The sequence below is a fragment of the Jatropha curcas genome, chromosome 11, assembly GCF_041381405.1.
Source record: "Jatropha curcas cultivar XTBG-Jc1 chromosome 11, XTBG_Jcur_1.0, whole genome shotgun sequence".
Taxonomy (NCBI): Eukaryota; Viridiplantae; Streptophyta; class Magnoliopsida; order Malpighiales; family Euphorbiaceae; genus Jatropha; species Jatropha curcas.
Genome location: NC_143161.1, coordinates 8,085,449 through 8,109,777, shown reverse-complemented (window position 1 = coordinate 8,109,777; position 24,329 = coordinate 8,085,449). Strand labels below are relative to the sequence as shown.

Here is a 24,329-nt window from a genome sequence, read left to right as displayed (position 1 = left end):
TGTTACTTGTTCATTGTTCATCGGAAGACCAGTTAGCGGATATTTTCAGAAAATCATTGCCTAAGGAAAGATTTGAAGTTCTGAGACGTAAGATAGGTGTTTATCACCAAAATGCCAAGGAGGAGTGTTGAAGCATTGGCATTTTAGTTTCCAGCAAAAGAAGTCAATACCAAATATTTTATTCTCCTAATTTTTAGCATTATTTTCTCAGTTAGTTTTTATCTTCTGATATGCAGTGACAATAGAGTAGATAAGTTTGTTATTTTATTATGTATAAATTCACAGTTTGAACTAAATAATATCAATTTGTCTTCTTTCTCCTTCATACTCTTCTTTAAACATCACTTTTTAGCAGATATATTTCTTTCTTTTCCTTTCAAACACTAACATCCAGCAACTAAAAGAACATGTCTTTTTATCATATCTCTCATCAGGTTTTCTGTTTCTATCAATTTGTGATTTCCTAGACCTCTTCAACTCTATCACTACAGTTTCTTTGGCGTCAGTGATTTATACAGAACAAGAAACAGAAAATAATAATCTCAAGGAAACTTTATGCAGACCTTTTCAAAAGGTGGGTTTTACAGGACCTTTAATTACATCAATTTATTCGTTTATATTAGCTTCTCTTACTGTGATTGGGTTAGTATAGTTTTCAGTACAAATTTTGACGTCAGTGAGCGTATTTAAGGCATGGTTTGTGCTGGCTTTTATTTCTTTGTTCAAAAAATGTGTGGAGTGGAGTGGAGTGCTATATGGAACATGGGTATGGTGATTTCAATTTTGGCAGGGAAACATGGATATATAGCATTTGGAGTCTCAGCTTATATCAGCAGAGGCAACCGGAATTGCGGATTTCTGTTAATGCTTGTGTTTTTTGTTTGGAAGATTGGTTTAAAATTATTGTGTTTCCAAGCAGGCTGGGTTGAGAGAAGTTTCGTTATGATCACAACTGGGGAAGTTTGCTTGCTTTGCTTGGGGAATGTAGTGAAGGGGGTAGCTTTTACAGTTTACTTTTATGATTGTAAAAAGAGGTTTCTTGAGAAGAAACCTGATGTTGAGAATGGAAAATTTTAGATTGTAAACTTTATAATTTCTTTTAATTACTGTTCTTTTGGTGCTTGATCTTTTTTGGCTAATTATTATATAACCAGGCATGTCTATGCTTTTCCTATTTATGTTCCAAATTTAAGAAAAATTTGGTAAATTTTATAGTCAGGCTTTGTAGTTCCAAGAAAAAAGAAAGACAAATAACATAATGGGTCTATTTTCAATATTGATTAAAAATTGCGAATGTGCCCGCACTCTCATGTACAACAAATGTCCGAATCTACTCGAGTAAGCCTTAATCCCAACAAGGGGATTATCTATGTGAATCTGTCCAAGAACAAGAGCAAAAGCAAAGGAAAAGTTTTGTTAATTTGACATGCTAAATGCTTTAATGATGCCTTTCACAGTCAAGGCTGTCTTCGATAATAATTTTTTAACCAGTGTTTAGCGTTTATACCGGTGGAATTGGTTTTTGTGTGGTCCTAAAGAGAACGTTCTGCTATGCATCAAAACGATGACTTCATTAACAATAAGCAAATCAATCAAGAGTCAACGGTGGGGCTCAAAGGATGGATAAAATCAAAGAAATTTCTTCTATTATCATTGACCTTGCTGTGTGGAGTAAAAACACAAGTCAACTTCCACAAAGACTAAAACCATTGAACAAAATATATCCTCATTCTTAAATCAACCAAAGATTTCAAGATTCCAAAGGGGAAGATGGAAAACTCCCAAATTGTAAGGGAAGGAAAACTAGGGTTCTTTGGCATAATCAAAGAATCTCTAAGAATCCCTTTCAAAAATCCCAATTTCATCATCTTTGCTTTCCTTACCTCTCTCCCTCTATTTTGCTTTTCAAGTGTGTATGAAATTATCTTCCAGAAAACCATCATTGAAACAAGATATATCATACAAGAAACTATTACTCCTGATAATCCTTATGGCAACTTCGAATACAGCTATGAAGCACTTCTAAATTTCGAAAAATGGATCGGAAAGATTTCTCGCAAGTTTCTTCTATTAGTTCTGTTCTATTTAGGGATCTTACATTTCTTGGATCTGCTTAACACAGTTGCTGTAGTGGAAATAACATCATTGATCTACAAAGAGGAGAAGGCTATGAATCTTAAAGCCATGTTTAGCAGATTCATCAATGAAACAAGACTTAAGGGTCCTCTAATCACATCTATTTATGTTCTTCTATTAGCTTCTCTTATTTCCTTTGGATTAGTCTCCTTACTACCATACATATTGATTGGATACACTGCTTTTTTCTTTACAGTACCATTTTTGGTTCTTTATATATCTTTACTGATCAAATATATAGATTGGAGTGCTATTTGGGATATGGGTATTGTGATTTCAGTTTTAGAAGAGAAACAAGGCGATGTGGCAATAATTGCTTCATCATATCTAAGCAGAGGAAGCAGGCTTTATGGGTTTTTTCTAATGCTTGTGTTCTTTGGTTGGAGGGTTGCCCTGAGATTATCATTACTATATGCAGGATTTAAGACAGGAGGAGGTGAAGTTATGAGAACAGTACTGCAGAGTGGCTTTATTTGCTTCGGCGTTGTGTTAAAGTGGGTAATCTTTGTGGTTTACTTTTATGATTGTAAGAAGCAAAGTTTGGAAGGAAAGATCGATGCAGAGGAAGGGATTAGAAGAGTTGAGCAGTGATCAATTTAAAGATGTAACTATTAAGCATAAAAGTAAATAAGTTCAATTTAGTCCCCTGAAATAGATTGCTTCCTGTCAATTTTATTTTGATATCTATATTAGTACATTCAGTTTGAATTTTATTTTTCTGCATTCTTTCATAAAAGCATACTTAATTTCTATTTGAGAGGTTGAAAAAAAGAAATAGCTTCAACTGCAAAATAATGCTCAGAATAAGAAAAGGTTATAGTACAACACGAGAGGATGAGCATAAGGCTTTTAAAAATGGAAATGGAAATGAATGTCTAAACACAAAGAATTAAGTTCAAACTTTGTTTTTTCAAGTATGTTGATTAAATGAAGAATTATGCTTAAAAATATACATTATTTCAATTTAAATCAAAATTATTCACATATGAAAATTATAAAAAAAATTTAAATTATATTCCAAAAATTGTATTTCATTCACAATTTTGAATCCAATATTATATTATGTCAAATTCTATGAATAAAATTAATTAATTAAGTGCGGTTAGGTTGGTCTTCTGTCCTTTCCTGATGGTTTAATTCATTCTCTTTGTTTATAAATGAAAGTACAAACATTTATTTCTTTTAAAAATATATAAATTTTTAAATTGGGGTTATTGAAATTTTTAATTTTTAAAATAAAATTGATTAATTTTTTTTGGGAAAGATTCCAAAAATTATAGCTTTTTTTTTTTTGTCTCTTGTATATATTTATCTTTTGAGTAATTTTTTATTTTTGTCTAAATGATATTTAAATTGTGAGAGAAAATATAAAACTTTTTTTTATTTTATTAAATCTAAATAAGAAATATTAAAACCGACTAATGATATGACAAATTCAAAACAATCACATATTTCTAAATTAGTGAAAATAAATCATATGCATTTGAGGTTTGAATGTTGAAGTCTCCATTATTGAGATAATTTTACTTGCTATCACCTTTGTCCAAAAAAGAAAATCACATTTCAATTCTTTTTTAAAATTTTCCTTAATAAATTCTTTTCAGTAACTACATAATTCAATCAGAAAATTCAAAAAAAAAAAAGAAAAAGAAAAATTTTATTTGGTAATTGAAAGTCAACAAATTGACCAATATGTGGAGCACAAAATATAATTTTCTCGGCCTTTCCCGCTCTTTCCCTATCTTCCCTCCGTATTCAACGTCTCTTCTCCCATTTCCCGCGAAAATCTCTTGAAAAATCATAACCACCTCTCCACCTTCTCTCTTTCCCAGCAACTTTCAGTTCTTGCTTATTCAATTAGTTAATGTCTTTCCTTTAAAATTTTTTTTTTTCTCTCTGGCTTTCTTTCCTCTTGCCGCGGAATCCGATTTACCACAGGACTCCGCCATGGAAGATGAATAGATTAATCCAGAACCCAAAGTCGCAGTTCCGCCATCTTCGGCGTCTCCACCAACAACTCACTTCCCAATCCCTCTCTGTCACAAACTCCGTTTCTGAAGTTCACCCTCTCCTTATCCTATGGCGGTACCAGATCCTCGATCCGGACAGCGACATTGTCACCTATTGGAATTACGTCTTCCTTATAACCTCTATTATTGCTCTCTTCATCGATCCTCTTTTCTTCTTCCTCCCTTATGCGAATTTCGACGGCCTCTGTTTAAGCAACGACAATCATCTCGCTATCTTAATCACCTATTTTAGATCAATATCTGATTTATTCTTCGTGCTGCATATAATCATGAAGTTTCGTACGGCTTTTGTTGCCCCGAATTCTCGCGTTTTTGGGCGGGGCGAACTCGTCATGGACGCTAAGGAGATCGCCATGCGTTATCTTAAGTCCGATTTTGTTATTGATTTAGCAGCCGCGCTTCCGCTTCCCCAGGTAAGCTGCAATTGCGAATATTATGATTTTGTTGCTGTAATTGGAATATGAAAGAGATATAAAAGCTATTCTTAGCCTTCACTTTAATTCTTTTTCACCTTATTTTAATTTTTGTCATAGTCTATTTGCTCAATTTCTTAGAATTCAGGAGTCCATGCTTATGTTCATTGATTAAATAACAGATTATGACAATAGGTTATTTTATTTTATTTTTATTTTTATTTTCGAATTGCAGCATTGCTAATTAATCATGTTTCAGGATTTTTAGGTGATTGTAAATTTTTTTTCTTTGCAGACTGTTATTTGGGTAGTAATTCCAGCTACAAGAGATAGTAGAGCTGATCATGCCAACAATACACTCTCTCTTATGGTTCTTATTCAATATATTCCCAGAATGTTTGTTATCTTCCCCTTGCATCAACGCATTGTAAAAACTACTGGTTTTGTTGCTAAGACTGCCTGGGCAGGAGCTGCATATAATCTCCTCCTTTACATGCTTGCTAGTCATGTAAGCATCAGGTCACCTCTTTTTTAAGTGTCCTCTCATTGTTTAGTTATTAAAATTTTAAATGATTATCGATGTTTACTATTGTTGCAGACACTGGGAGCTTCATGGTACCTGTTGTCTTTGAGTAGGGAATTTTACTGCTGGAAATCGGAGTGTTCAAAGGAGAATAAAGGGGGACTTATAGGTTGCATTGAGAGTTTTCTAGATTGTAACAGTTTGGGACAATTCGAACGTCAATATTGGCGGAATGTGACCCGTGTCCCTGCTAATTGTGATCCACAAGATACAAATATCAGATTTGAGTTTGGAATATTTGCTGAAGCTTTTACAAATAATGTTGCTGCCTCAACTTTCATTGAGAAGTACTTGTACTGTCTCTGGTGGGGCTTAAGAAATTTAAGGTATGATTTTCACTATAGTTCCAACTTAAAGCTAACCCATCTTTTTGTAGAAAAGAAAAAAAAAAAAAAAAAAGAAAAGTCCCATAAAAGCATTATATCTTTGGATTGGCCTTGTGGCAAAATTGTGCTAAATTATTGCTCAGAAATCCTATTAGAAGTACTTCTATTTTTCTTTTGTTCAATTAGTTTTTCTTTCATATCATTTGTAAGCATATCCCATTAGTTGGATCTCTCTGAAATCCTGTAAATTCTTTGATGAGGAATTGGCTTCAACAAGTGTCCTTATGTTTTTCATTACTCTAGCTTGTCCTCCATGTGGAATTGTGAATTGCGTGCTCCATTTATCTAAATCTTGATGAACTTATAATTATAATGTTTCTATTCATCTATTTGTTTGGCGTTAATTAATTGTATGTCCTAAATACTTTAGAATCAGCAAGCACATTTTCTAGCCATGCTCCATGTGAAGTACATTGCAATGTCCATGTATGATGCCGTGTCAGGCCTTAAAATTGGGGACTGTAATGAGTCAAGGACTAATATGCTCAATCAGGCTTTGTAAATTATCTAGTGTTTCTGTCTATGAATTAGAATTGATGATGATCATCTTTCACAAAGAGATTGCATGAATGGAAATGGAAATTAAGAGTTCTGCAACTTTCTGTGATATTAGTGGAGCTGATGATCAATCGCATGAATTTAGTTTTCCGTTAGCAAACTTTATATGTCCTGCAAAATCAAGATCTTCTTTTAACTTTTCTTTTCTGAAAGAATGTTAGTCCAAAAAAACCACAAGGCTTAAAAATGCAAAAGGGACACAATTAATTTAAAGAATACAGATTATGGTACAAAAGGTTGCTAAGAGTAATTTGCATAAATAACCCACTGCATATTATCCTTATCAAATTGAGTGCCATGTAGTGATTCTACAAATTCAGTTGTTTTTCATCCCTATGGCTGTGTGATAATTGCATGGCATCTGGTGAATTTTTTCTTTTATTGTTGATTTCATTGTTCATGCTGACTTTTGTCCTGTTCCCAGCTCATATGCACAGACTTTGGAGACCACCACATTTCTTGGTGAGAATCTCTTCTGCATTATTACATGCATTCTCGGTTTAGTTCTCTCCGCACAGTTGATTGGCAACATGCAGGTATTTCATGCTACCATCTGAATTCCATTCTTATTGTCACATGATGTTAAAGGGCTCTTTGTATTCATTTAATGCATTTTTCAGTACAGCTACAATAACCAAGTAAAAACCTTTTGTTTTAGCATGCAAATTTATTTCATCTGTGAGATCATTGGTATGAATGGAAATGGTTTGCAAACACTGGTTCTGAGTAATTTTTTTCTTGTTCTCATTCTTGCAGACTAATTTGCAATCTATGACGGTAAGAGTGGAAGAATGGAGGATTAAGCGAAGAGATACAGAAGAGTGGATGAGGCATCGCCAATTACCTCCAGATTTGCAGGATCGAGTTCGACGTTTTGTTCAGTACAAATGGCTTGCTACAAGAGGAGTTCATGAAGAATCCATTGTGAAGTCCCTGCCATTGGACCTTCGACGAGAAATTCAGCGACATTTATGTCTGGCCTTAGTTCGCCGCGTATGTTATTTATCTTTCTGTTTTAATTTTTAAAATTATTCTTCTATCTCATATTTTCAATCTTTCATTTCACAGGTCCCATTCTTTTCACAAATGGATGACCAGCTACTTGATGCCATATGCGAACGCCTCGTCTCTTCTTTGAGTACTCAGGGAAACTATATAGTTCGAGAGGGTGATCCAGTAAATGAGATGCTATTTATAATCAGAGGACAATTAGAAAGCTCAACAACTAATGGAGGGAGGACCGGATTCTTCAACTCCATCACCCTTAGACCCGGTGATTTCTGCGGCGAGGAATTACTTACATGGGCTCTTATGCCCAATTCTACTGCAAGCTTGCCTTCTTCAACTCGGACTGTAAAAGCACTTTCTGAAGTTGAAGCTTTCTCACTTCAAGCTGACGACCTTACATTTTTCGCGAAACAATTTAAGAGACTTCAAAGCAAGAAGCTACAACATGCCTTTAGGTACTATTCTCACCAATGGAGAACATGGGCTGCTTGCTTGATACAAGCTGTTTGGAGAAGATATCAGAAAAGAAAGCTGGCAAAGGAGTTGGCATCGCGAGAGAGTCTTTCTTACATTATGCTACCTGAGGAAGAGTATGAATATTATGAGGATGAGAACGGTGAGAAAATTGAAAATCCACAGAATGCCCAGCAGCTTGGAGCTACAATCTTGGCTTCAAAATTTGCTGCAAATACAAGGAAAGGAACCCATCAAAAAGTTCGTGAATCTGGTTCTTCTAGTTATAAGATGCCCCAGTTGTTTAAACCACAAGATTTCTCTATAGACCGAGAAGATGTTTAGTTAGTACATAAACTAACCAGAAACTAAATAAATAAATAAAATGAGCCAAAGAGAAATTAGTTAGGAACTTGTATAATATTTATGTAAAATTTGTACTACTAGACTAGCATCAATAATCATATTCACAACTCTATACACTCAATCACTTATCTAGAAAAGCTCAATTATTTAAATCTTGACCGCTTTTTCTTTCTTTTCTTTTATTTTTTTTTTATTTTGAAAATATCAGAGAAAGAAAGATTTGATTTTGCAGTCCAGAAAATCTGGATCATTTCAGTTTCTCAAACTTCATTGTCCAAATGGCAAGATGAGAGTGAAGAGCGAAAAAATATCTCTACACTGCATTTATATAATTTGTACAAATGGCAACTCTTCAACAACATTCAGTGCATCACTATCATGGCCACTCGAAAACTTTCCTCTTCTTTCCCTTTTTCTGCTTCTTTTGGTAACTGGGAAAGAGTCATCAGTAGGTTTACTACTTCTGCTTCAATTGAGAGACCATTTAATCCTTATGTTAAAATTGAACACAATCAGCTTCTAATCGATGGAAAATTCGTCGATGCAGCATCAGGCTTGTTTCTTAATCTTTGATATTTTCATTGTAAAGTCTTACAATATTTCAATACCTTTTGTTTGATAACTATACCGTCATTTGGTTACGTAGGCAAGACGTTCACATGCTTGGATCCAAGAACAGGGAATGTAATTAGGCATGTTGCTGAAGGTGATGCTGAAGGCATAAAGCGGGCAGACGTTCACATGCTTGGATCCAAGAACAGGGAATGTAATTAGGCATGTTGCTGAAGGTGATGCCGAAGGCATAAAGCGGGCAGTCTCTGCTGCCCGCAAGGCGTTTGATGAAGGGCCATGGCCAAAAATTGCCCCTTATGTAAGAAAGTACAGAACAATTTTTTCTGCATTTCGTTTTTGCTGTGTTAAGCGGAATTGTTGATACCAAATGTTAATGCTTTCTGTTATATGCAGGAAAGATCATGCATACTATACAGATCTGCAGATTTAATTGAAAAGAACATAGATAAAGTTTCAGCACTTAAACTTGGGACGGCGGAAAACCTTATGATCAGGTTGCTAATGTTGGAAGTACCGAAACATATGATTCGATATTATGCTGGTAGGTGAAAGAAAAATGATTTTCTTATATGCTCATTTTATGTCTTTTTGCATTTATGAATGCATTAAGTTTAATATTTGGTAAGCTGTAATGAAACTTAATATAATATAATCAAAGTTATTCCTAGTGCAATGTTTAGATTAGAAATGTTTTAGATTACATTACATTGTGATCCATTATGCCTCACAAAATATAGCCTGAAGGTATTAGTGTTCTGGGAATCTATTTGACATTGAGATTGAAATTGCTTTTTCAAGAAAACACCATTTAAGAGTTGGAAATAGCAGTTTAAGAGTACTGTTTAGCTGCTTTGACTCTTTATGAGTTAGAACAATTGACCGTGAAAACAAACTTTAATGTTTTCCAATTGTTGCTAGATAATAATGCCAAATGCACCCGAAATTTTCTCTTCATGTACTCCAGGGTGGGCAGACAAGATTCATGGTCTCATGATGGATCATACCATGTGCAAACCTTGCACGAACCTATTGGTGTTGCAGGACAAATTATTCCGTGGAATTTTCCTTTTCTCATGTATGCTTGGAAGATTTGCCCTGCATTAGCATGTGCTAATGGAGTTTTTCTAAAGACTGCAGAGCAAACACCACTTTCTGCTCTTTATGTGACAAAATTATTGCATGAAGTATGTTCAAACCTGATATTTATGATAATACCGAGAAAGAAAGTAATTTGATGAATATATATCGATCTTCAGTCTCAATGTATTCTGCACTACAGGCTGGCTTCCTCCTGGTGTTCTAAATGTGGTTTCTGGCTTTGGTCCTACTGCTGGTGCATCTCTTTGTAGTCATATGGGTGTTGACAAGGTAAGTTTACAAGCAGCAATCTACTTATCTTTGCACACAAAGGTCTCACTGTTTATAAATATTCCTTGTTATAAATGAGGTCCACAAAATTTTATGGAATGCATTTGAAATTCATGTTTTTATGTTTGGTATGAAAGAAAAATATTCATTTACTCTTATAAATTCATTTTTGAGGATTTCAACATTACTAAACCATTTTCAAATTTTATCATTTGCAAGTGAATCCTATACTTGAAATTCGTAATTTGTTCACGCCAACCAAGGGCTAAATATTTGTAACATAATTATATTCAACCGTCAGGTACAGTGTCTGCAATCATTCAATATTCAAATTGGGCATGTCTGAGTCGCAAGTGAAATCACTGTATGCAAAAAATGCTGAAAACTACCCGTGTTTAGTGTAAATGAATTTGAAGTATAGCATTATTTGCAAATTATATAATCTTGTTTAGTTAATGTTGAATTCCATAAAATTTATAACAAACAGGTAGTTTTTCATCCCAACTATTCCTATTAAGATGGGATTACAAATTACCATAACGGGTTTTACTTTCTTCACAGATTGCTTTCACAGGATCAACTGAGACTGGTAAGAAAATACTTGAAATGGCGGCAATGAGCAACCTCAAGTCAGTGACTTTAGAGCTTGGAGGAAAATCTCCTTTTATTATATGTGAGGATGCTGATATCGATCAGGCTGTGGAGCTTGCAGATTTTGCATTGTTCTTTAACCAGGTTTTGTGCATTGAAAATTCCAGCATTGGAGAAGTTAGATTTGTCATTTATGAATAATATTCTTTTTTAACTTTGGTGTCAGTTAATGGTCATACAATGACTTCCTTTGCAGGGTCAATGATGTTGTGCTGGGTCTCGTACATTTGTACATGAATGCGTTTCTGACGAATTTGTAGAGAAATCAAAGATCTGTGCTTCAAAACGTGTAGTTGGAGATCCTTTTGAAAAGGGAGTCCAAGAAGGTCCTCAGGTAACCAGTATCAGAAACAAACAAAAACTAATTGAGAGACAGAATGGAAATGAAAAATCTGTTAAGAAAGAAAAAGAATTGATCATTTTCGAGAATATATGTCAAACTTTTAATTCTTAGAATGAACAATTTTAGGGTTGATATTTTCTGTTTTGTATTATTTTCCTCTAGAAAAAGGCTTTCTGCTTCTGCATTTGAGAATCATGTCCTAGCATATGCCTTTACATTGACAATGCCAAATACTAGTCACATCCAATATAATGGTTCTTGTTTTTGTTTCTTTTTTTTTTTTTCTATTTATTTTAGATTGATGAGACACAGTTCAAGAAGATACTTACATACATAATATCTGGTGTTGAAAGTGGTGCTACACTAGAAATTGGAGGTGATAGATGCGGCTCTAAGGGCTATTATGTTCAACCAACTATTTTTTCAAATGTTAAGGTGCTGTTTTTACTGCTAATGTTTCAGCAATTAACAGCTTCAAACACAATGAAGGAAAAACTGCAATTAATAAAATTCTGATACTTATCTTAACCAGGACAACATGTTGATAGCACAAGATGAGATCTTTGGCCCAGTACAGACTATCTTAAAATACAAGTAAGCTATTAAACATACATTAATTATTGCAGGTGTTAATGTATTATGCTTTTTAACCTGTCTGATTTATGCTTTAATTTCATTTGATAGGGACCTAGATGAAGTGGCTCAGAGAGCAAATGCAAGTCGATTTGGACTAGCAGCTGGAGTTTTTACTCCGAACATGGACACTGCCAACACTTCAACTCGTGCATTACGTGTTGGATCCGTATGGATAAACTGTTATGATATATTTGATGCTGCAATTCCTTTTGGTGGGTATAAGATGAGCAGTCAAGGCAGAGAAAAGGGTATTTATGGCCTTAGCAACTACTTGCAGATTAAAGCTGTTGTCACTCCTTTGTATAAACTGGCATGGTTATAATAACATGAATTCTAGTTATAGAAATAATAATAATTTTGGATCATATGTTTTAGACTTTTTTAGCTCAATGAATGTTTGTAAAAAAGCATTCTTATAATTATCTAACAGTTCAACAGATTTCCCATTAACAAAGTGAAAGCCGGTCAGGTGAAGTTTCAGGAGTAGAGGCTTTTGCCCTTGTTGATACATCAAGGGCTTGTTGTAATTTTACAACAACTTGCTCCATTGTTGGTCTTTGTTGCTTAAGTGCTGTGCATGACAATGCTAGCTGAAATACTAGAACAAAAGCTTCTGCTGAATATTCTCCATTCAGCTTAGGATCTGCAAATTCTATTATGCTGCCTCCTCTGGTTATGGATTTTGCCTGGGAAGCAAAAATAGAATTAACAAAGAAGTTTTCAAAAATTACTAAAATGGACAAACAAACAAAAAAAAAAAAAAAAAAAAAAGAACTATGGTACTTACCATTTTATCCAATGGCATTGGATTCTTCAGATTCATATTAATAACCCTCTTTCCTGATAGAATCTGCAGAAGTACTATTCCAAAGCTATAAACATCGCCTGATGAATTTACATGGTGATTATTTCGGTACTCAGGGTCGACATAACCAAATGTTCCTCTTACTTCTGAGCTGACATGGGTTTCACCCTGGTTGATAACCTTAGACAATCCAAAATCTGACAGCTTCGCTTCGAAATTTGGTCCTAGGAGGATGTTTGTAGGCTGCAAAAGGAAAATGAAAAATGTTATAGCAAACAAGAAGTAGAATTTGGATATGCATAAGTTTAGTCCGAGACAGACCTTGACATCGCGGTGAACAATGCAGCCTTCTGCATATGTATGCAGAAACCAAAGACCCTGAGCACTATCAATTGCAATCTCAAGCCGCTGGATCCAAGATAGGACCTTGTCTTTCCCTATAGTGAATAAATTTCATATTTGTAAGCGTTTGAAGTGCATAACAGAAAAATGAAACTTGAGATGGCGAAGGGAATACCGTAAATCCACTCTGAGAGATTTCCATAAGGGCAAAGCTCATAGATTAGAAAACACTCGTCATCTCTTACACAATATCCCAGCAAAGCTACAAGATTCCGGTGCCTTACGTGCGATAAGCTCGTTAATTCCCTAACAACAGTTTCTGCATTCGCTTCGTTGATTATGTGCTTAATTGCAACATGCTGATTATTTGACAATATCCCTTTGTATACCTTTCCTGGCACATTAACAAGGCTCATAAAGTGAGAACCTTTCACTAATATTTACTTATCAGTTGCTTCATTATATTTTTCGCACATTTCTGCATATGCTTCATTTGGTTAGAAAATTTAAACTTACCTGCAGTTCCTTCACCAATGAGATTCTTTTCACTTAGATTCTCAGTAGCGGAACAAATCTCCTTAAGTGGAAATTTCGAACAACGAGATTCCTTTAGTCGCATGTTCCTAAATGCTGCCACTGAATTTACAGAATCAGCCTATCTTTATACCAAATTAAGCAGAAATAATAATTTTTCACGTGAGTATAAAGTAATTTTTCTGCATACCATTCTTTTTAGGTGGATTTTTTGATTTTTGACAACATCTAGACATATTTTTTGTGGCAACAGTTATTATTATCACTGCAATTCCTATAAGGCAACCAATTAGGATCCAGATACCTGTTTCCAAGTACAATTCTCTATTGTCAGAAACAACTTTATTTATGCATTAGTAAATATAGTGTCATTGATATCATAAAAGATTTGCATGTTTAATGTATAGACTGACAGAGAAATACCTGTACTAATTTTAGGCTTCATTTTCCCTTCTGGTTCTGCTGTATCTGATAAAGATTTGCAATTTATGTATACATTTTGCAGGAAATCTAATGTGAAATTGAAACTTATGATTCTGTGGTGCAACTTTGTTTCATCAAGCTACTTAGTACTTACCATTGCTGATGAATTGCTTCTTATCATTCTCGAGGCATTTGAAAACTCTGTGAATATAAATTTCATCATCAATCCTAGTACTTGTTAAAGAAATCAGAATTGCAAACCTACAAATATCATTTCCACTAGGATGCTTTTCTTTTATGTACTGCCAACTATTTATGCAGGAACTGCATAATTCCCCTGATTCTTTATCAGAACCATCAAATTTGCAATTTTCAGACAAACTTTTCAGTTCCTTCCCCAGCCTATGACTAACATTGGCAACAGAGAAATCAGAACACCCTCCCAACCCACTTGTCAGCTTGTCAATCCCACAACTAAAGACATCTGCTTCAGATTTTTCCATTTCAGCCAGGCAACTGCTTTGCTCAGTGGAATTCAGGTATATAAGTCCCGTTCGATTAGCCCTCCGCCCCACTGCATGAAGGTAGGAATGAAAAGCTGACCCACAACAATTTTTCGATAGGAATCCGCCCCAATCTCCCTCTGTGCAACTTGAGTTATTATAATCAGGCAAAGAAGATGGCAAATCAAGGCTGCAGCCAGCTACAGGAGGCTGAGAAACTGTGAAACTGATTGAGATCATCAACAAGAGTATGCAGCTATGAGTTCTATACCAAATGAGATGCTCAATCATTGCATCAAGTACTTGTATAGACGAACTGAGACTAATGAAGCAAAGAAAAACTTTTTAACCACAATGAGAAGATTATAATTATCAGTATCATTTTGGATAAACACAATTATAAACAATAATTACAAAGGGTTTTGGATGCACCGTCCATTCAAGAAAAGAAGCAATCGACCAAATTCTTGTCTTTCTCTCCATTGCCGGCCAATGCAGAAACAACAAAGGAATACAAGATGGCTAGTCTTCTTTTGAAGTTGGACAATTATCTTTTAACTTCTTGTGTGTTTGTGAAAGTACGTCAGTAAAGGGAAATGAACTTTCAAGAGAAAAAAAACAAACAATCTCAAGAGAAGCAGTGACAGTTAATGACAGTTAGTACAAGTCAAGAGGAGTTTGCTACCAAAGCCATAAGTTTTGCAAATTGCAAACAAACCTTAAAACATTTGACTCTGTCAAGAAGAAAAGAGGGCTTACTTTACAATTTTCAATGAAAAAAAGAGCATGTGAAATCAAGTATATTATATGAATATGATTTGGAGATGCTGATCTCCATCTTAGCCTCTTGCTTAAAGTTTAAATCTATGTGAAACTTTGTCTATTTACAACATTTCTTTTCCAACTTGGTTCTTGCCGTTGTCATTACTCGCATAGGCCTCTTCATGCTTACAAGGCTAAGCAACGTAATTGGTTTTTTACCATGTATTTACAAAAATTAATAATAATAATATATCGTCAGGTTTTATATGCACTTATCAGGCTATATCTTGGTGTGCATCTACATTTACATTTCTAATTTCTTTTAAGAGAGTGGAAAATATTATGATGGACTTATATTATATTTATCAATAAAAGTTTTCCACAAAATAATAATAATATACTATTGTCATTATTAACTGATTCTTAGATTGGGCCAGTAACACCAGAAGCCTGGTTTTTTAGCGGCCCATTTCGGTCTGAGGCTGGGCGGGCTATTTTGACCCATGATCACTCACAATCGCAAATTCGCACTACAAAAGAAATTGTCCGAGTCACTTTCCCGGCGGAAGAAGAAGTCAGTCTGTCAAGCAAGCAAGCAAGCAAGGAAGCCTTTGCTCTCTCTACATCTACAGGTATATATTATTAGGCGATTCTTTGTTAAAATTTGATGTATTTTGTACTATGACAAGCTTAGTTGATCACCTGATTTAGTGACTTTTGTTAAGAAAAGGTTTTTGAAAGGATTCATCGAGGTTAAATATGGAGAAGGAACCCAAGTCAGCCACTGAGGATCCAAAAATCGATTTGTTCGACGATGATGATGAGTTTGAAGAATTTGAGATCAATGAAGGTAATTTTTTGGGATTTTGTATTTGTTAATTAATTCTGTAATATGATTAATCGATTCAATATGTTCCTCTTATTGTAAACTGGTTACCTTCGTGACTGATTGTTTGGCTTTACATCAATTTGATAAGCTATTGTGAATCGCATAATTTTGTTGAATTATCTGGTTTATGGGTAAATTAATTATTTTTAGTTTTTTCCCCTTTCTGACTTCGTAGTTTTATCTATTTAAATGGCTAACTATATTTGGGATTTGATCTTATTGTCTGTAATGGACTAATTCTTAAGTATAGAATTAACTTTTATGAAATTGCCACTACTCATATTGTGCTATGAAGTAGTCACTTTTGGGTGTAATGTCAAATTTTGCATAGTTGAAATGAGAGTGCGACAATGCAAAATGGTATGGAATAAGAGAAGGGTGGATTCACAAGAAGATGGAATATTAAATCCTATTTTAACCTATACATATTCTGAGCGGAAACAGGGAACAGAGGTAAAGAATTATTTGTTGTTGAAGTGGAAAAAAGGAAATGATAACTGCCTTAGTGCCAGACAAATGTTTGTCCCTAATATTATAAAATGGAAAATGGTGATCTGTGTAGTTGTTCTCAATTAGTTTACCTTTAGGAGTGAGACTTGTTATGTATCTATAGTTAGTTTTCTCATAACTCTAAGAAGTAAGATAATGACTGTTAGATTATGGCATGCGCCTGGAAGGCCTTATTTCAATTTGTTATTGTCTTGCTTCCTTGGGCATTCTAGAAGCTTTATGTGATTAACTTCCTTTAGGAAGTTGCAACTGATGGTAAGAAACGCCTTTGAGAAGGGAGGATTAGTGTTTCATGGTACCAATCCAAAATTTTATAATGACATTATCATCATTTGTTGGATTCTTTAAGATTTATTTATAGTTTCGAGGAAAAAAAATGAGAAAGAAATAGAAGCAAAATAATATGGAGATCTATATTATGATAGCCTAGTAATAGGCACGGATGTTATGCGTCACAATGAAGCAGCAGTTTGCGTTTTCTAAATGAGAAAAAAATAAATAAATTGCTGTTTGGGTTTATCTTTTACTTTTAACCATAATTCCATAAGCTTCAAGGTTCGATAGAAAAGGTGTATTTTATAACGAGTAGGACGAATCCAAATTTGACAATAAATCCAAATTCCTATAAAATTCTGAGAATTGCTCGTCTATAGATGAAGTACCTGTTGAATGGCAGGAACTTGGGCCATTCTTTAACCATGAGCTGTTCATTTGGAGAGTCATCTTCTTGATTTCAGATTTGTTTTTTTTTTTTTTTGAAAAAATTATGCCTCGTGAGATTGCAATTCTGTTAAATCCTTTCCTTTGTATTGAAATATTGAGCTAGTAGGAAGCCTCAGTTGGAAGTACTGATTTCCAGTGTCAATTATGCTTGGGGAAAGAGGAAATCAAATATCTGAAGGGAGTTGCTGTAAGTTAGCTGGCATTTAGTAGGCTCGTGAACTGATGCAAATGGTCTGTTTCTAACGTTTTTTTTGGATCCCATGTTTAAGCCTCCTTCCAGTGTTGCTTCTGTGTAGTATTGCAATGTAAATATGTATTATTATTCAGGGTTGGAGTCCCAGAAATTACAATTATATTTGGTTTCCACAGTAGTAAACTGATTGACATGTTCATGTGCATTTGATTTTAGGATGAAAATGCAATCTTATGCTTTGGCCTTTGACCATTTAGCTCAGTTTAATTTTATTTTTGGCAGTTGTTGACATTACTTTCTGTCTACATAGGTCTTTTTAGCAAAACGCATGTAATGTATTTTGACTGAGGTCTAAGTGACAACTAGCTTGGTAATATTTGGTGAAAAAGACATCTCTTCACATATTATCCAATTTTTTCTTTTCTTCATTTAAGTCTTGTTTTTCTATCTCCCTTTTTTTATTTAAAAAAAAAAAAAAAAGCAGGAGCAAAATCTGTCTTTTTTCAATACATATATATTATCTGACCAAAAGGTAGAGGAAATATGATTCTTTTTTTTTATTCTGTTGGCACAAATAAGTAAGCAAACTTGTTCTTGATTGTGCTTTTATTATTATTTTTTGTTGTGTGCCTCATGATCAAGAAAATAGAGTTTTTATTATCGATTTTAATCTTCGATCACCTCCTTATATTGGCATTATGTGCTATGAGTTGCAGTCCAATGAATACTAGGGACAAAGCTTGGATTTATAAAGGAGGGATGCAAACTACTATAAAAATTTATTAAGAGAATATTATGAAAAAAAGGAGGGGGCAAAATGGTTAAAGGTGTCTTAAAATTCCTCTAGGCGAAGGTTCAAATCACAGAGTTATAAAGGGATTTTTTTTTTAAAAAAAAAATAGGAGGGGGGGCAATTGCCCCTCTCCTCCACCATGTAGCTTTGTCCCTAATAAATACGAAATCAAATTAGCAAACTACTTGTCTTGCTGTAATTCCGCCATTGAACTTTATGCTTCTCTTATGGTCAACTGGGTTTCTTACTTATCAGTTGCATTTACCAACTATGAATGTTACAATGTTGAAACTACTGAATACTGAATAGACATCATGCTGATATACTTTATTGTTTCTTCCTTACATTTTGCTTCGTTTTTTCTTTATTTTATTATTATTACTATTTTATTTGATGATCATTGGGACTATCCATTCCCAGTGACAGAATGGGATAGCAAGGTGGAAGGAAAAGAAGCAACACAACAATGGGAAGACGAGTGGGACGATGATGATGTTAATGATGACTTCTCTCTGCAGCTCAAGAAGGAACTTGAAAACAACTCACAGAAGGGCTGAAGTTAAAATGTTCGTGTTTATGTGCTGATTAAGCTGCCATCTGACTAGGTAGAAGACGAACTTAGGTTTGATACCAGTGCATCAGTGCCATAAATGTGTATTTCTTATGCTTGTTGGTTGAGATACTGAATGATATTTGAATATGAACATATAGGCAACTTGATATCTTAGCAAATTTTAATATTTCAATCGCATGGATTGTTGTATTTGCAACAAATGCATTAAACATTTAAATTAGTTCTGACCTTAAATTCCTTCCGCACCCTTTATTATTATTCTCTTTTTTCGTTTCCAGAGTCGGTCTTAGTGATGTCGATGGGGTGTGATTTTGTCTGCATTATTTGTTTGTGGGATAGCTTAGCCTTAGCACCCTTTACATTCTTCGAGATTCATCAGCATCTGCTGTTATCTTCTTTTATGTCTTTATCATAAATGCAAACAAATTTATTTTTGAAAAAAGAAATTCATGAAAATTATTTTTGAAGACTTTTGAATCTTTTTTTTTTCAAGAAAATAAAGTCAAATATTGTCGAGTGCTTTAGATATATATAAAAAGGGGAATGAAATTGTTATTAACCACTCTAAACATATCCAAAAAGAAATTGTTATTAATCAATTAGCATCAAATTAGAGTATAACTTATGGCCAAATACTTGTATTCACCCTATATTTCTCAAAAAAAATCTTGTAACACCTTTAATTTTTATTTTGATCTTTTGCACACTGTACAACTTATAAAATTGCACATTGAAACCTTAAATTTGTAACATTAAATTTGTAAGATTCAAGTAAAAATCGTTTAAAAATTGTACTATTCACATGTTAAATCAATCTTTTTGCTTATAAAATCAAAAATTCAAAAATATTTTTATTAGTTAGGTGGATGTGCAATACTACCAAAAATCTTTAATTTTTAGGAACATAATAAACAAAACAATCACTAAATTCAGATACATGGGTTTCCTAAGGTGGATTTATAAACAAACACTAAACTATTACAAAGAAGAATCTTAAAAGCATAAATCATATATGCTGTACCAAGTCATAATCCTATACCATTACCATTGTCTTTTCTAGCACTAGATCGCAAGTTTTCTGACATCCCAAACCTCTTGTTTCTATTTTCTCCATGTCTCATCTATAAGCTTGTCTAACGTGCGCCATGAAGACCCAGTCCCTTCTTCCATAGCTTTCTTTGCCATCTCTGCATATTCCTTCGCCTTCTTCCTCACTTCCTTTCCCTTTTCCCCCTCCATCAACCCTTTCACCTTCTTCTCCAATACTTCTCTCTTCACAAAGCCTTCTACTGACCCATCACATGTATGTACTCTTAACCCTACTTTTATTTCCTCCACCACCATTTTTGCATTAAAAGGTTGCTCTGCCATCATAGGCCATGCAAGGATTGGCACTCCTGCACATATACTCTCCAAAACAGAATTCCATCCGCAATGACTCAAAAACCCTTTAATACTCTTGTGCTGTATTATCTCTCTTTGATTAACCCAATCTCTCACTATAATCCCTCTATCTTTAACCCTCTCTTCAAAATCAAATCCATCACTTAGTTCTATTTCTTTTTTTCTTATAACCCACAAAAAATTTACTTGAGATTTCTCCAACCCAATCGCAATCTCTTTAAGTTGGTCTTCTGAAATCTCAACTTGAGACCCAAATGCAACATATAAAACTGAACTTTCTCGCTCTAATTTTTTATCTAACCATTGATTCCAAGTGGGTTTCTCATGAAATACAGATTCAGCCATTGATGGCTTGGCTAAACACAGGGGTCCAACACACCAAGCCATTGGTCCGCCTTGATCATTGAAGTAATCCACAAAAACTGGTTCAAGCTCATAAATACTATTAACTATATAACCATAACTACTCTTTGATGCTGTTATTGCCTTCACCATAAACTCCAACTGTAGTTCATCCTGTGGAACAGTTGACTTAAACTCACTTCTACTTACCTTAATCCATGGAAATCGAGTTACTGTGATTAATTCCTCATCTGACTCCAGCTTAAGACGAAGCATATCTTCTCGAATAGCTCTTGACAATGAAACAGAGTAATTAGACATACCATAAAAAACCAATCTTGGAAAGCCATATTTAGTTGCAGACTCTAAAGTCCACCATAGAAAACCGTCCGAAACCATGAAGTTCACTTGTTGAAGACTTTCAAGGGCATCCTCAAATTCTGGTTGCATAAGCTTAGTGGCTAAAGCAAATGAAGGAAAGAGAGTCATGGAAGGGAGCTTATCGGTGCTCTCAATGCCGGAAGGGACTTGAGGGATATTTTTAGGGAAGTTTAGGATAACAATTCTTGAACTAGTTCCTGCAAGAGAATCAGCAATGAAAGAGTGGTTTGCCGGAGTGGTAAAGATGGTGATAGCAATGCTGCTGCGGCGGCGGAGAAGGAGGTGAGCTAGGTGAAGGATTGGGATGGTGTGCCCTTTTGACATGAAAGGGAATAAAATGACATGAAATTGTGAATAGCTGGATGTGTAACTATCCATCTTCTTCTTGTCTCAGAGTTTTTGCACTTGTCTAGCCTATTTGGTTAATAATTAGATAAAGATATGTGATTTACTTCGATGTGCACAGAGTTTGTGGGGAGTGGCTGTAAGAAAGATAAAAGATGAGAGTGGAGAGCCTGCAGGCTGATCAAAATGAAGAGTTTGTGGGGACTTCTCCCTAAACTTGATTGCTAAAATATTCTACCATATATTTTCAGAAAATATACGTATTCTAATTATTTTTTTAATTCTTATAAAAAGATTAAATATTGTTATTAAAGTGGAATAAAGAAAATATTTTTTTTTAAAGAAAATAGAGAGAATATCTTTTATTAGTGTATATATATATATATATATAATAAAACATTATTAGAGAGAATATCTAATAAAAAATTCATTATATAATTTTTCAAGTCGAAGAGGAAATTTAACATTATTCTACTTAGAGCCTTATGAATTTTTTGTTTTCTTTAGGGAAAAAAAAAAAACAAAAAAACAAGAACCTGTTGAAGTGTCACAAATTGTGGTATTTGGTTATTGGTGCAAAAGAAACGTATGGTAATCTTCTACATGTTCCAAAAGCATAGTAATTGGAGTATTGATGGAATAGATTCCATTCAAAGGCATTAATTTAGGACAAACATTCAAAGAAAATAATTAAAAAAGGACACTCAATTCGACTTTTTTTTTTTTTTTCCGTTTTGTTTTACTAGGAACCCAAATTGTTCTTCCGCACAATTTTAATAAATATTAATTTTTAACCTTTAATTTTAATATTAATATTTTATTTTTTATCAAAATTCATTTTTAATATTCATATACTTATTTGTAAATAAATAATTTTCAAACTTGTAAAATTCAAATTTATGATATTAGCATTTTTTATTTTAAATGATAAAAACGTCATCATAGAAATAATAGATGACAATCAATAATTACAATAATAATAATATTTTAGTAAGAATTAATTCAAAATAAAAGTTTTAACTTACATGACAATTAATGTAGGGAGATGAAATGCTAAGTGTAGAAATAAATATTAATAAATAATATTATCATAAATTTTTTTTTAATTTTATGTCTCAATTTTTATTAAAATATTATTACTATTTATATAATTATTTTGTAGATAAATAATTTTAAAATTTACAATGTTCAAATTTAATTTGACAAAAGTAGATAATCTTTTGTAAATTGTAATTATAATATTAAACTATTTTAAAAACATACAATAATAAGGTTACAAAATAAAATATTCTATTAGTTAATTCTATTTATGTATATAGTCAAATATAATTTTCTGATCTTGATGACCATCTCATTTAGTGGAAAAATTTTGATTGAGCGAATTATTTATTAAATCATTTACAAGTCAAATAATTATTGTTTCATATATTATTGATTATTATGTCTTTACATTTATGATTTTCCATTGAATTAATTAATTGCAATACATATTAAGCGGAGGCTAATTAAAAAAATATGTCACATGTTATTTCTTAAAAAAACATGCCAGGTGGAAACTTTATAGAAAGATTATGCTATATGTCAATTTCTTGAGAAAAAATCTTGCTATATATATATATACTAAATGGTAGGCATGGCCGGTTCAATGAACCGCCGGTTCGAGATGTTTAAAATTCTGAACCGGAAACGACCCTTGAACCTCCGGTTCCGGCACGGTTCAGCACGGTTCCGACGAACCGACGGTTCAAATTACGGTTCCGATTTTGTTCCGGCATTACGCAAATTTTTAAAAAAATACTAAAATTTTGATTCCGAATTTATGAATAAATAATAATTTTAAAATGTTTAAATTTTATTAAGTAAATAAATTATTATAAAATTTTAAAACAAAAACTTCTATTAATTCATGAACTATTCTTTTTTGCAATAATTACATCGAACCACATTGATTTCTCCATTATCTTGAACAATTTTTGCAAAGTGCTTCTTGAAAATATCTGATTTTGGTGGTTTACCTATTGAAATATTAGGAGATGTTGCTTCTTGTGGTGGATGACGACGAATATAACATTCCTCAACTAGAGTTTGATATTGAACTTCATCATTCAATTTTGGTGAAAAATCAATCAATGGATCGTTTGAATCAATTTCTTCCACACTTTGAGCAATTCGCTTTCCCTTAGAGCTTTGTGAATTGTATGCCATAATTTTAAATGGACTTATGGAAAAAAAATGAATAAATGGAAGATGAAATTAATGGAATTTAGAATTGAATGTATGAAAATAAAGCAATATTAAGAAGATGAGAGATATGATATAATTGGTTGTGAAAAAAATAATCATCATATTTATACATATTTTTCATTTATGTAGTTTCCCAAATTGTCCCTTATAACAGAAAAATAACAACTATATTTTTGGATAATTTAGTAAATTATAATAAATAAATAATTGATTAAAAATGAATAAATTTTATTTACCAAAAATAAAAAAATTAAATGTCACCTCAAACTAGCCGTTTTAACCTTTTTTTTTACACAATTTTGTTCTTTTTACAAATGAACTATTATACATGAATAGTCCATTTGTAAAAAGAAAAAAATTATGTGTAAAAAAAAAAAAAAAAAGGTTCAAACGGCTAATTTGAACTTTTTTTTTACCAATTAAGTCAAATGATTTAATGATATTGCTTTTTTTTTTTTTCACTACTTTTTATAAATTATGTATGATTGTGTTCTTCTTTTCATCATAAATCAAATCAAGTGATATAAATTTTTTTTAAAAAAATTTTAAGTAAAAAATAATTTTATTTGTGGATCCGGTTTGAACCGAACCGAAACCACCGGTTCCGGGCCAGTTCAGGTTCATTTTTTAATATTCACATGAACCTTAACCGGCCCTTGAATCGCCGGTTCCGGTTTAAAAATTTAAACCGTCTGTTTCGGTCCGATTTCGGTTCGTCTACAGTACGGTTTGGTTCCGGTTAGAACCGAACCGGTGGCCATGCCTACTAGATGGTCTCCGGCCTCCCGTGCTTCGCACAAATATATGGTAATTTTATTTTTTATTAGAGTTGTAAGATATATATATGTATAATGAGAAAATGCAAATAGTAATAAATAAAAAAACTAATTAATATGGAGAATTGAAATTGGTTATTCTAATTAATGATTAAGCTAGTAATTCATTCTATGAACTTGAAAAGAAAAAAAAAATCTAATACAACACTTAAGTGTAGCCAATTGAAATAGTAAAAACATATTGTTGTGTAAAACACAAGAAATCAGAAGAGGAGAGGAGGT

The 24,329-nt window shown here is 33.2% G+C and overlaps 5 protein-coding genes and 2 pseudogenes across 10 annotated transcripts; 5 read left to right on the top strand and 2 right to left on the bottom strand.

Moving 5' to 3' along the window:
- The window catches only part of LOC149492481 (uncharacterized), a 1,700-nt pseudogene extending 597 nt beyond the window's left edge, over positions 1 to 1,103 (top strand).
- Positions 1,104 to 1,660: 557 nt separating this feature from the next.
- LOC105641871 (uncharacterized) lies at positions 1,661 to 2,849 on the top strand. The gene has a single exon (XM_012226520.4). It carries the CDS (start codon positions 1,771 to 1,773, stop codon positions 2,725 to 2,727), a length of 957 nt encoding a protein of 318 aa, XP_012081910.1. The 5' UTR covers positions 1,661 to 1,770; the 3' UTR covers positions 2,728 to 2,849.
- A 1,048-nt stretch (positions 2,850 to 3,897) lies between these two features.
- On the top strand, positions 3,898 to 8,054 carry LOC105641865 (cyclic nucleotide-gated ion channel 18). The gene is made up of 6 exons (XM_012226508.4): positions 3,898 to 4,579; positions 4,875 to 5,087; positions 5,178 to 5,488; positions 6,531 to 6,642; positions 6,863 to 7,099; positions 7,175 to 8,054. The coding sequence occupies exons 1-6, from the start codon at positions 4,091 to 4,093 to the stop codon at positions 7,910 to 7,912; spliced, it is 2,100 nt and encodes a 699-aa protein (XP_012081898.1). The 5' UTR covers positions 3,898 to 4,090; the 3' UTR covers positions 7,913 to 8,054.
- A 68-nt stretch (positions 8,055 to 8,122) lies between these two features.
- Positions 8,123 to 11,943, top strand: LOC105643005 (benzaldehyde dehydrogenase, mitochondrial-like; annotated as a pseudogene). The gene is made up of 10 exons (XR_016318696.1): positions 8,123 to 8,490; positions 8,660 to 8,804; positions 8,900 to 9,047; positions 9,471 to 9,694; positions 9,786 to 9,874; positions 10,436 to 10,609; positions 10,722 to 10,859; positions 11,166 to 11,303; positions 11,401 to 11,462; positions 11,553 to 11,943. The product of XR_016318696.1 is annotated as a benzaldehyde dehydrogenase, mitochondrial-like (transcript).
- LOC105642994 (receptor-like protein kinase ANXUR1) lies at positions 11,825 to 14,451 on the bottom strand. Its single transcript, XM_089715865.1, has 8 exons — positions 13,763 to 14,451; positions 13,609 to 13,644; positions 13,376 to 13,489; positions 13,168 to 13,287; positions 12,827 to 13,045; positions 12,631 to 12,746; positions 12,292 to 12,552; positions 11,825 to 12,190 (listed from the first exon to the last, which is right to left on the bottom strand). Exons 1-8 carry the CDS (start codon positions 14,400 to 14,402, stop codon positions 11,951 to 11,953), a joined length of 1,746 nt encoding a protein of 581 aa, XP_089571991.1. The 5' UTR covers positions 14,403 to 14,451; the 3' UTR covers positions 11,825 to 11,950.
- An 897-nt stretch (positions 14,452 to 15,348) lies between these two features.
- LOC105641835 (protein DELETION OF SUV3 SUPPRESSOR 1(I)) lies at positions 15,349 to 18,789 on the top strand. Of its 5 annotated transcripts, none has more exons than XM_012226475.4 (3): positions 15,349 to 15,505; positions 15,604 to 15,723; positions 18,408 to 18,789. In XM_012226475.4, exons 2-3 carry the CDS (start codon positions 15,633 to 15,635, stop codon positions 18,536 to 18,538), a joined length of 222 nt encoding a protein of 73 aa, XP_012081865.1. In that variant the 5' UTR covers positions 15,349 to 15,505; positions 15,604 to 15,632; the 3' UTR covers positions 18,539 to 18,789. The 5 variants fall into 5 exon arrangements, with proteins under 5 accessions (XP_012081865.1, XP_012081839.1, XP_089571989.1 ...); XM_012226449.4 differs by having other exon boundaries at positions 15,350 to 15,505; positions 18,402 to 18,789; XM_089715863.1 differs by having other exon boundaries at positions 15,389 to 15,505; positions 15,599 to 15,723.
- A 708-nt stretch (positions 18,790 to 19,497) lies between these two features.
- On the bottom strand, positions 19,498 to 21,245 carry LOC105641829 (UDP-glycosyltransferase 90A1). Its single transcript, XM_012226444.4, has one exon. The coding sequence runs from the start codon at positions 21,058 to 21,060 to the stop codon at positions 19,657 to 19,659; it is 1,404 nt and encodes a 467-aa protein (XP_012081834.1). The 5' UTR covers positions 21,061 to 21,245; the 3' UTR covers positions 19,498 to 19,656.
- Between the last annotated feature and the right edge of the window lie 3,084 nt (positions 21,246 to 24,329).

Excerpts from the sequence above, each read along its gene's own strand:
- LOC105642994 (XM_089715865.1), bottom strand. The coding sequence starts at position 14,402 with ATGATTGAGCATCTCATTTGGTATAGAACTCATAGCTGCATACTCTTG. Across the intron at positions 13,490-13,608 it reads GAAGCCTAAAATTAGTACAG|GTATCTGGATCCTAATTGGT; the intron begins GTATTTCTCTGT and ends ACTTGGAAACAG. Across the intron at positions 13,288-13,375 it reads AAATCCACCTAAAAAGAATG|TGGCAGCATTTAGGAACATG; the intron begins GTATGCAGAAAA and ends CTGTAAATTCAG.
- LOC105641835 (XM_012226449.4), top strand. The coding sequence starts at position 15,633 with ATGGAGAAGGAACCCAAGTCAGCCACTGAGGATCCAAAAATCGATTTG. Across the intron at positions 15,724-18,401 it reads AGAATTTGAGATCAATGAAG|TGACAGAATGGGATAGCAAG; the intron begins GTAATTTTTTGG and ends ATCCATTCCCAG.
- LOC105641871 (XM_012226520.4), top strand. The coding sequence starts at position 1,771 with ATGGAAAACTCCCAAATTGTAAGGGAAGGAAAACTAGGGTTCTTTGGC.
- LOC105641865 (XM_012226508.4), top strand. The coding sequence starts at position 4,091 with ATGAATAGATTAATCCAGAACCCAAAGTCGCAGTTCCGCCATCTTCGG. Across the intron at positions 5,088-5,177 it reads TTTACATGCTTGCTAGTCAT|ACACTGGGAGCTTCATGGTA; the intron begins GTAAGCATCAGG and ends CTATTGTTGCAG. Across the intron at positions 5,489-6,530 it reads TGGGGCTTAAGAAATTTAAG|CTCATATGCACAGACTTTGG; the intron begins GTATGATTTTCA and ends TCCTGTTCCCAG.
- LOC105641829 (XM_012226444.4), bottom strand. The coding sequence starts at position 21,060 with ATGGATAGTTACACATCCAGCTATTCACAATTTCATGTCATTTTATTC.